This window comes from Triturus cristatus, chromosome 8, assembly GCF_964204655.1.
Source record: "Triturus cristatus chromosome 8, aTriCri1.1, whole genome shotgun sequence".
In the NCBI taxonomy this organism is placed as follows: domain Eukaryota; kingdom Metazoa; phylum Chordata; class Amphibia; order Caudata; family Salamandridae; genus Triturus; species Triturus cristatus.
In genome coordinates this window covers 29,105,706-29,116,889 of record NC_140591.1, presented here as the reverse complement: position 1 = coordinate 29,116,889, position 11,184 = coordinate 29,105,706, and the positions used below count along the sequence as shown (strand labels likewise).

The following is an 11,184-nucleotide window of genomic DNA, read 5'->3' as shown; positions in this document are numbered from 1 at the left end:
GCTAGCGCTCTTGCGGTGTCTATGGTGGCACCGAGGTATTGTTTTACGTGGGATGGTTGCAGATGGGACTTCATGTGATTTACTGTGAAGCCCAGGTCTTGAAGTAGTTGGATAGTGGCGTGAGTGTGTTGTACACACTGGTGGTATGAGTTGGCTTTTATGAACCAGTCGTCTAGGTATGGGAAGACATGGATGTGTTGTCTTTGCAGGTGTGCTGCCACTACCGCTTGGTAAACACCCGTGGTGCTGTGGTGACTCCGAAGGGGAACACCTTGAATTGATAGTGTTGACCGTCCACTACAAATCTGAGAAACTTCCTGTGAGCGTTGTGCACAGGAATGTGGAAATAGGCGTCCTTGAGGTCTAAGGTGGCCAGGAAGTCGTTTTGGGAGAGCAGTGGAAGTACCTGCTGGAGTGTAACCATGTGAAAATGGTCTGAGTGTATATAGTGATTTAGGGTTGCGAGGTCTAGGATGGGCCTTAGAGTGTCGTGCCTTTTTGGTATGAGAAAATATAGGGAGAATATTTTGTTGGTGGGTAGGAACTAGTTCTATCGCACTCTTTTGTAGGAGGGAGATTACCTCCTGCTTTAGTAGTGCTAAATGTTCCTGTGACATTGGGCGTTGTTTGGGTGGAATGTTTGGGGGGGTAGATGTTAGTTCGAGGCAGTAGCCAGACCGAATTATTTGCGTTACCCATTTGTCTGAGGTGATGGTAGTCCAGACAGGAAGGAAATTGTGGAGTCTGCCCCCGACTGGAGTGGGATGGTCTGGGGGGAGTGAAGGGAAGTCATTGGGTAGGGGTGGAGGCAGAGCGGGAGGTGTTTGTTTTGCCTCTGCTTTTATTGTTGTTGCCCCTGTATACGCCTCTTTGGTAACCCCTTGTAAAGGTGGATTGGATAGGGGCTTTATCGGAAGTAGAAGCGGTGTCAGAGGAGTAGTCTCTGGAGGTGCTTCGCAAGGAAGAGCGGCGAAAGGAGCGCCTGGGAGGGTGCGATTGTAAGGCTCCCATAGACTTCACCGTATTTGTGTCTTTCTTCATTTTTTCTAGGTCCTCATCAACTTTTGGGCCGAACAGATGTTCCTGGTCAAAGGGGTGGTTCAGGATGAAAGCTTGCACCTCTGGTTTGAAACCTGAAATCCGTAGCCAGGCATGCCGACGGAGGAGGACGCTGGAGTTAATTGCCCTAGAGGCGGTGTCAGCTGCATCTAGTGCACAGCGAATGGAGGTGTTGGTGATGATTTTACCCTCCTGGATTAGCTCATTGGCTCTATTTTTATATTTGTCAGGGAGGTGTTGCATTATGGCTTCAAGTTTGTCATAATGTGCCCTGTCATATCTTGCCAAAAGCGCTTGTGTGTTTGCGGTGCGCCATATGTTGGCAGCCTGGGATACAGCGCGCTTGCCCGATGCGTCCAAGAGTTTGGACTACTCATTAGGTGGTGGTGCCTCGCCTGATGCCTGGGAGTTTGCACGCTTTCTTGCAGTGGACACTACTAGGGAATCTAGTGGTGCTGGCCCTCTGATGTAGGTGGGGTCTGTAGGGGCAGCATTATATTTTTTGTCGATGCGAGGGTTGATGACCCTGGCTCTGACCGGGTCTTTAAAGACCTCCGGCGCATGCTTGATAACGCCTTTGAGCATGGGCAGTATGAAAGTGGCCCTGTGTGTTATGTCGAAGGTATCTAGGAGGAAGGCCTCCTCCACGGGGTCAGTATGGAGATTCACACCGTGGTAGTGTGCAGCCCTCTAGAGTAGTTGGTTAAACCCCATTGTGTCTTCCGGGGGGGGATGGTCTCGAAGGGTAGAGATCATCCTGCGGGACATTAGGGATGTATGGAATGTTATAGTCGTCCCATGGGTCTGGGGAGCCTGTAGGAGTGGGATCCCCTGTGGGTTGGTCATGGGGCTCATCCCCTGTGTCCTCATAGATATCATCATCCGGAGAGGGTGTGGGGGAATGATGAGGTGGGGGAGGAGAAGGAGGAGGTGGAGGAGCTGGAGGAGGAGGTGGTGGAGGAGCTGGAGGAGGAGGTGGAGGAGGGCCTGAAGGTATTCTCAAAGGGGAGGTAGCAAAGTCTTTCCCCTTTGGAGGTGGAGCTGGGGCAGACTTGTCCAGCGGTCTCTTTTTGATGGATAGCATCAAATGTCCAGTCTTAGGGTGCTTGATCAGTGTTTTTTGTAATGGATCAGGCCTGAATAGTTCTTCAGTGAGTGGCCGATCCGTCGGCGCCGAAAGCGTCGAGCCGTAGGTTTTTTAGTTTTGGAGTCTGCATCAGTTCGTTGTTTTGAACTGTGCTGCTTCAGAATGGCTGGTTGTTTACTCGGCTCCGAGATGACTTTCGACTTCGAGGTGTGGGTGTCGATGGCCTTGTGTTTTTTTTACTCGGCTCCGGGGATGGTGTCGGTAGCCAGGAGCTGGTGCTTGTTGTTTTCGGCGCCGAATGCTTCGGTGTGGAGCTCGGTGCCGAGGAGGAGGCCATTTTCTTTTTCAGCGTCGGTGCGGAGGAGTGTTTCTCGGCACCAACGGTAGGCTGGCTCGAGCCCGAGTCGCCGGAAGGCTTGATAGGCTTCTTTACCGGACCCGACGTCGCGGTGTGGGAAGCAATGTCCTTGGTCGTGCCTAGGCCCGAGGGCGAAGGCGTGACCGAAGCCTTCTTGGATGCCGTCGAGGGTGTGGGGTGGGGGTGGATGTTGGTACTCACGACCCTCTGTGCCGGAGTGATGTCCTCGACAACTGAGTCGTCAGCCTCGGAGGCGCTGACGAGGCCCTCTTCGGTGTGCTGTCCTTCTGGAGCGTCGACGCCTTCTCCGAAGATGTCGTCTGGGATTGCTGTTGACAAGTGTGCCATGGTTCTTCTTGCCCTTCGGTCTCAAATGGTTTACTTGGACCGGAAGGATTTGCATGCCGGACAGTCTCGAGCCTCGTGTTCAGGGGAGAGGCAGAGGTTGCATACCTCATGGAGATCGGTGTGGGGAAATTTGGACCTACATCGAGGACACTTTTTGAATGGAGTCCTTTCCATCAGCCAGGACCGGAGCTTGGGTAGGCCCGAAGGCCCTCGTCGATGACTGGAATCGAAGACTTGGATCGAAGAGCGCCGCGTCGAGTGTGGAGATCGCGATCGAAAACAAGACCGCAAAAGGGGGGGAGGGGGAAGATTGCGCGCCGATAGAAGAACTGGAAGCTGTTCGGAACAGGAGCGCGAAGATCACATCCGAGTCCGATGGCGGAAAAAAAACAATCTGAGGATGGAGCCGAAGCCCATGCGCAATACGATCCAAGGGAGGAGTCACATACCTTGTGACTTCCAAAGACTTTCCAAGAGGAAAAACAACTGCAAACTTCCGGGCCCAACACCAGATGGCGATCTATGCACGGTGTGTAATCTGCAGCTCATATGCCTCGAACATATATGTATCTGCCTCCTATGAGATTATTTGAAAATACTTGTTGGCCCAAAACAGAGATGATAAATATGTGCTTTGATAAATTAAATAAACTTCCAGTGATTATACGCAAAAAGAAGTGTCCTTAACCTCAGCGGCAGAAACCCTTGCCCTACAGACAGCCTGCTCTGCGTCAGAGATTCAAAAACCCCTGCAAACTCAGTTTCCGACTCACTCTGCTAATCTCTTGCACATCATCTTTATCAAACAAAACAGGCACAACACACTTTTTCAAGAGCACTGGATCTGGCTTTCTGACCGGCTTAAAAACAGTGTTTGGACTCAGTCCTGTGTTTTTTCGCACACAGTTTTCAAGTCTGTTTGGTAAATTTTCAAACATTCTTCTGATCATTGGCTGTGCAATTCTGGTCTTTCTTCTAGTTAAAAAATAAAAGCCAGTCCAACCAAGAACATAAATGTCTATCCCACTGAGAAGCATTGTTGAGAGAATTTTATATTTTCCCTCAAAGTAGAATGGCTAATAGTCCTAAGTAAGTACTGGACTCTGTTCTTCCACAAGCTAAGTGCTGCACAATGGAGACCTGTGGCGTCCCTCAACAGGAAAGAACAAATTTGACCAATACGATTACACCAAAACTATTGCCCAGCACTGCAATTGCCAATACTGAAATATGCTAAGTATGATGGGCCGTCAATCTCACCAGTGCTCGATCCCTTGAGCCACCTGTCCTGACAAGAGCCGGGCTGCAGGAGATGTCTTCATCACTGCACACCCAGGATATTAATAACAGTTTTCAATGCATATGGCCATCCACCTCATCATTGGTCTCTGAATCAAGAATAGAAATTACAAACCACTTATATTCTTTTCCACCAAGTGTCATGCCTCCCATAACCTCAATTTCTGGATTTCGTGCAAGTTTCACAGCACCGTCAATGGTTCAAAAACAGTGAAGTCGCCTGAATCAAGTTCCAATGCCGAAGGAAATTCACTATTCTGGCTTTTTGGAAACCAAATGAAGAAAAGTGTGTTGGGGAACAATTTGTACCTTTTTTTTTTGCACCCAGCAGCAATAGTAAGAAATAAAAATGGTTCGCCTAGTTTTCTTTGGTCTATCACTGCACTTATAATCCTGCATATAATAGTCTATATCACATGAATGTTTTCAAGACATCTATCATAATTATCATTCCAGGGATGTCGTAAACACTGCTTTTCCTTTTTGAGTGACTAATTCCTTTACGAAATGCAATTACGAAATGCCTAGAAATGCTTGCTTCAAGGACACCTGCCTTGCAGGATTCTTTAACATGGTACATGTATCAGATAAGTATGATAATCCAGCTGATGCATCCACATCCATGTTATTATTCCTAATTCTGAGTTTATCATATCATCTTTTGTTATCAAACATAGTGTCCAGAAGGTCACTGTCCACAAGTTACATCATAGATTCCTTTTATAAAAATCAATATAATAACCATGCTAATTCAGGTTTACGGTTCAAGCTAAAGGCTATCAACAATACCACTGAGTTTATTGTTTAGGCTGCAGGCATTCAACAAGACCTCCGACTAGATCCTATAAAACCTCAAATATCAGTCCATATGCATCAGAGGGGAGCTTCACGCTGGGGCTTTTACAGACGGGGGCACGCCAGATATTAACACACACTTTACTCAAAGTTGGTAGCAAGGATGGTAGCCTTCACTTGTTGCTTTTTAAGCTCCAGCACTGCACAACTGTGATTGGAAATAGCCAGCTTGCTATTTCAGAGTGACACAACAAGTTCCTCTTGTCCTGAAAACAGGTATCTATCTTAGTATGGAGTTGATCCAGGACTTTGTTCCGATGAGTCTCAAAAACACATCCCAGTACCATTCAATAATTTTCATATCTTAGTTTTCCCGTATCTGAGCACTCCCACTGAGAAAAGATGAAAAGATGGGCAGAGGGTACGAAAAACATTCCAAGACTTTGAATTAAAAGTCATGACATTATTTCCCTATATAGTAAACATCATCAAAGAAGACAAGCATATGACAAATTATACACGTATTTTGGACACTGGAGCAGACCACAGCCCTTCTAATGAAATGACAGAAGGGTCAATAGTTCTTTAATGGCAAGGGTTAACAAGGCGAAGGCATGTGCCACACTGAATAAACATGTTGACGTTGGGTTCCTTCTAACTATATCACATTTTAGGCTTACAGTGCTTATATTGCCAGGTCCTATGATGAAGTCCAATGCAAAAGTTCAAGATCCAGCAATGCAGACAGAGCCACAAAGATATTGGTCTAGGTATCCACATGCCTCTCCAGACCTGACCTTTTGTGATATGTCTGTAAACGTTTTTCATGAATTTCTGTTGTTTACAGATTTGGCTTGGGTTTACGACACCTTTCCTGCTGGTACATATTTTCGACATTTAACAGATATTTGAACAGAAAAATAATTCCTAATATAATAAGATGTAAAAGACCTAAAAAATATTGGTTAGCAGGAAAAAGGTCTTTAAAAGATGCGACTCACTTCCTGCTTGATGCATTACTTCTGCTGATTTAGAGTAATGTTTTAAATTCAGAATTATTTATGAACTAAAACTCTCTTCCACATGTAAAAGACTGACATTTGATGCAAGAAAACATCATCACCCCTGCATGGATGCTCATGTGGTATTATGGGATGGATTCCCACCAAGGCATCTCTGACACGCAGTGAATGGTAAGAGCCTAAATCCTGTCGGAGAACACAGTCTGTATTGACAATAAGCCTTTAGTATAAAATATTTGCTGCAAAAAAAAGGCTAACTTTTGTTTGGATGTTTTGGTTCTTGCCCTAGAGAGGACTCTTCAACCATGTGTGTTCTTAGATGCTGTTACACGATTCACTTTTGAGGAAAGCTTGTTTCGCGGTTGATATCAAAGGGTGTGGATTCTCTGGTGCTTTACAAAACCTGCTTTACAAATAAAACCCTTTTCACACACAGTGCACTGAAAGGGCCTTTCCCCAGTGTGGATTCTCCTATGCCTTATAAGGCTTATCTTCTGTGTAAAACTTTTCTCACAGTCCATGCAGCAAAAGGGGCCCACTTCGCTGTGTTTTCTTTGGTGCTGTACAAGATTAAATTTTGAAGTAAAGCTTTTCTCACACTGTGTGCAGTGAAAGGGCTTCACTCCTGTATGTGTGCTCTGGTGCGCTAGAAGATGTTGCTTTTGATAAAACGTTTTGTCACAAATCATGCAGAAATAGGGTCTCTCTCCTGTGTGTGTTCTTAGGTGCTTTATAAGTTGCGAGTTAGCAATAAAGCTCTTCGTACACAAAGTGCAGTGAAATGGCTTGTCCCCTGTGTGTATTCTCTGGTGGGATTTAAGGTATGAGCTTTGAGTAAAGCTCTTCGCACACAAAGTGCAGTGAAATGGCTTGTCCCCTGTGTGTATTCTCTGGTGGGATTTAAGGGATGAGCTTTGAGTAAAGCTCTTCGAACACACTGTGCACTGAAATGGCTTTACTCCGGTATGTATTGTTTCGTGATTTTTACGAGCCGACATTGACATAAAACGCTTTTTACATTTGCTGCAGGGATAACGTCTCAGCTCTGAGTGGGTTCTTCGATGCGCCGCACAAAGTTTCTTAGTGGTAAATTTCTCCTTACACGTAGTGCACTTGAAGAGTCTCTCATTTGTCTCAAGACTTTGGTATTTCTCTTGTGAGCATAGCTGGGACTCTTTCTCATTCATTCTTACTGTTTCCGATTGGTGTGCTGCAGAATGAAAAGTAAAGTGAAAACATATATGAGAAAAGTAGATCAATAATAATAAAAATAATCAGTGTGGTAATGATATATATCCAAGGTGCACAGACCTATTTCAGGAAGCTGTTGGGTGGTCCAATAAAAGGAAAGTATTAACCTTTAACAGACAAATGTGCAGTTCTTGAATTTGAAATCCAGTGGTACGCAATAACCATTAAGTGCAGTAATTAATATCACAGAGACCAGTGATATTAAGTGTTTTGGATCACACAATGGTAAGTGTAAACGTATCTAGTAGTAAGTGCAATGCACCTAGTTCTGAGAGACGTGCTCTACTTCTGGGGGATATTTCCTGCCCAGATGCTTCAGCCTACATGTAGGTAGCTAGCTCTGTATATGGTATGCCCAGTAGGTGGTTATACCATGCACAGAGTTCAGGAGTTCCCCAGAAGTGTGCAGGGCTCAATGTAGAACCCAAAGTGCTATATTAGTGGTAGTGTAGGCAAACAACCTTAGGCATAACACAGGGGAGAGTAAGACATTTATTGCACAACATTGACCAATAATGGACACACAACTCAAAAAGGAGATCCACACCAATTTTTATAAAAATGTACTTTGTTTGTATTTTCTTTTAAGATCAAGATCTTTGCAATGCAGTGAATACATTTTTCAATAAAAATACTTTTCACTTGTAAAAATCAACACTTTTAATATTTTCTGCACAGTTCAATGTTATCCTATGGGGAAAACAATATCGCAGTTAAACAGGGAAGTATCACACTTACAAATCCAGTCTACAGGCCCAAAGATCAGCAAGGAGCAAGGGTCAGGTGAGTACCAAAACTGCACCACCAGCGGCACAGCGCTCCCATTGCAGCTCAACCCAATGAGTTTCAATGGAGACTGAGGGTGCGTGGAGCCACACTACTTGTAAATAAGTGGATCGGTTGCAGGGGCCAAGCTTTGTGGTTTAGGACCAGCACGGGGGGGCCCACAAAGTTATACCAAACATACACCACCACCAGCACAGGTACGGCTGGGTGTAGGGTGCAATTTCAATGTCGGACGCCCAATGCTTTTCAAAGGAGATTCTTCTTTTGGCAAACAGGCTGCAGGCATTGCACCGCAGGGAGACCAATGACAGAAGAGGTAAGTTGAGATGTAGGGGGTCATAGGGGCACCGTCGGTTCAGCTCATCAAGGCCCATGGGCTTCGGGTGCAGGGGTGCCTTTCGATTTTGGAGTCTTCTTACCGGAGCCGGTCCCTGGATTCACACTGCAGGAGCCGCCGTTGCAACCAGGAGAGGTCAGCCAATGCTGGAACTCAAGGTCAGGATTGCTGGGGAGACTTCACTGCACAGGTGAAACACTCAAGACTCGGGCTGTGAGCATTGGGTGCAGAGAGGGCAGGAGACACTGATTCACCTGGATCCGGGGTCCTTGGAGTAGATCTCTTCTGGACAGGGCTGCTGTCCTTGGGAGAACGGAGTCTTTTTCGAAGGCAGCAGTTCTCCCAGGGTTTTCAGAGGTCGCTGCTGCAAGTCAGGTTTGAAGCTGGAGACAGGCTGGTAGGGCTGGGGCCTAGGCAGTCGTTGTCTTCAGGCTTCTCTGCAGGGATTTCTACTCAGGTGTTCACAGATCTAGTTTCTAGGTCTGGGGGAGCCACCTAAATAATACATTAGGGGTGTTTTAGGGGAGTAGCAGGTAGGGCCAGTGGGCACCGTACCTGGGGTGACTACACCCACTAGTATGCCATACTCCTGTGGGAGGGGTGCATAGACATAGCCCTGATTGGAGTGCGTTTCCCCATTTTCAAGATGGTGGGGACTGCAAGATGTGCTTCACCTCACCTCGCCGCTCCTACCTTAGGGGTGGAGTTGGCAGAGGTGCCACTCCTCCTATTTTCCTAAGTTTTCCTGTTGGCTTTCCCACTCAAAGTGGGGGGTGTAAACCAGGGGCCGCCATCTGCTGCTAGCAGCAGAGGCTGAAGGTTGCATTACACAGGTGGCAGGTCTTTGAAGCTTCCCTCTTCGAGCACTGGCCCATCCTGGAGGAGGAGGTGTGACCTCTGCCCAGGATGTGTATTGTTTTTGTCCCTGAGAGCAGAGGCTCTCTACCCAGGGGTCCAGAAACATGTTTGGTGGTGGGTGGCTGCCTAAAGACGGTCAGAGACCACACCAGGGTTGGTAGGTTTTCAGGGGCACCTCTGAGGTGCCCTCTGAGTACATGTTTTAATAAATCTCACACTGGCACCTGTGTGGATTTATTACAAGGAGCTGTTTGGTACCAAACACTCATGGGTTCAGTGAAGCCATCTTGGTGCTGTGGAACTCAAGTTGTCAAGTTTCCAGCCCATATACTCTCTATGGCTTGCCTGGCACTTACAATATTAAGGAACAGACCCTAATACTGTAAAGGCATATCTGCTCATGCAGATATGCCAAAACATCTGGGATATAGTGCACCCTGCCTTAGGGCCGGTAAGGCCTGCTAGAGGAGTGACTTACCTATAACGTAGGCTGTACCAGCTAGCATGGCACACAGGCAGTGTGCCATGTCAACTTTGTTTTGTCTGCACCAGGCCATGAATGCTGCAGTGGTAGTCTGCATGGCCTAGGTGAGGGGTTCCCAGGAGACCCTCTTCAGTCCCAATACCCTAGGTACCCATGCACCTTTTACTAGGGACTTACAGGGGGCCTGGAGGGCCAATGGTGGATTCGTTTTAGGGTAAGAACACTGGCACAGGGAAGCTTGAATAGCAGGGACTCAGTACTCCAGTCAATATTGCATCAGAAGCCAGGCATAAAGTGGGGGGTACTGCAACAGAACCCCATTTTCTCACACTACAGCATCAGCTCATCATAAAGGACAAGTTACTTACCTTCGGTAGCACCTTATCTGGTAGAGACATGATCTAGTCGCAGATTCCCTACCTTTGAACTTCCAGGCATCAGGATGCATCCAGAAGAATTTTGATAGTAGTACCACTGCGTGCCGATGGGTGGCATCAGTCGTCTCTGCGTGACGCCGTAGGCGTCGGGTTCACTGTCGTTTCATTCGCGTAGTCTGTATAGGCGCCACCTTGGCGCGCTGCAGTCAGTACTTTTCACGACTTTCCACGCCAGAAGCGAGGAGCCATGAAGTGAACGACTGTGGTGTGCCAAAAGCAACTAGGGCCCTGAAAGGGAACAGCCCTAACACTAAACTAATCAGCAGTGTGAGGAGGATGGGTGGGTCGGTAAGGAATCTGTGGCTAGATCATGTCTCTCCCAGATAAGGCATTACCGAAGGTAAGTAACTTGTCCATCTGATAGAGACATCTAGCCGTATATTCCTTACCTTTGAACAGATACCCAAGCAATACCATCACGGAGAAGCTGTGGAAAGGTTGCAGACTAAGATGCCTTGCAAGACAGAGCAGCCAAAGAGGCCCTCCCTGCGGACCTGAGAATCAAGGCAGTGTTTCCTGGGAAACCTGTGCAGAGATGCCCACGTGGCCACTTGGTAGATATCAGAAACCAGAACCCCACGCTGGAGAGCAGTGGTGGCTGCTTTCGCCTTGTTAGAATGGGCTCTAAGGGCTTCAGGAGGTTGCTTCTTCGCCAAGGCATAGCATATTTTTATGAAACGGATGACCCAGTGTGAAATGGTCCTCTTCTGAACTGCTTGCTTCTTCTTTGTTCCCACGTACCCTATGAAGAGTTGGTAATCCACCCGTAACTCTATTATATAATCAAGGTAGAACGATTACACTCTTTTTGGGTCCAGACGGCGGAGACGCTCCTCCTCCTTGGAAGGATGCGGAGATGCATAGAAGGTGGGTAGAGTAACAGACTGGGCCAGAAAGGTGTTACTACATTTGTCAGAAAAGATGCCCTAGTGCGGAGCACTACTTCGTCCGGAAAGACGGTCAGGTAATGAGGTTGAGATGACAGTGCTTGTAGTTCGCTCACCCTCCTGGCAGAAGTAATTGCCACTAAAAAAGCTGTTTTAATAGTGAGCAGCCGGAGGGG

The 11,184-nt window shown here is 47.0% G+C and overlaps 1 protein-coding gene across 4 annotated transcripts in view; it reads right to left on the bottom strand.

Annotated features, from left to right (window-relative positions):
• Positions 1-5,375: 5,375 nt before the first annotated feature.
• LOC146799879 (uncharacterized) overlaps positions 5,376-11,184 on the bottom strand; it is a 159,476-nt gene continuing 153,667 nt past the window's right edge. For all 4 annotated transcript variants that reach the window (XM_085620796.1, XM_085620799.1, XM_085620798.1 and 1 more), the window contains one exon: positions 5,376-7,178. In XM_085620796.1, coding sequence (XP_085476922.1) covers positions 6,337-7,178 — 842 coding nt within the window. In that variant the 3' untranslated portion in view covers positions 5,376-6,336. The remainder of the gene's footprint in view (positions 7,179-11,184) is intronic.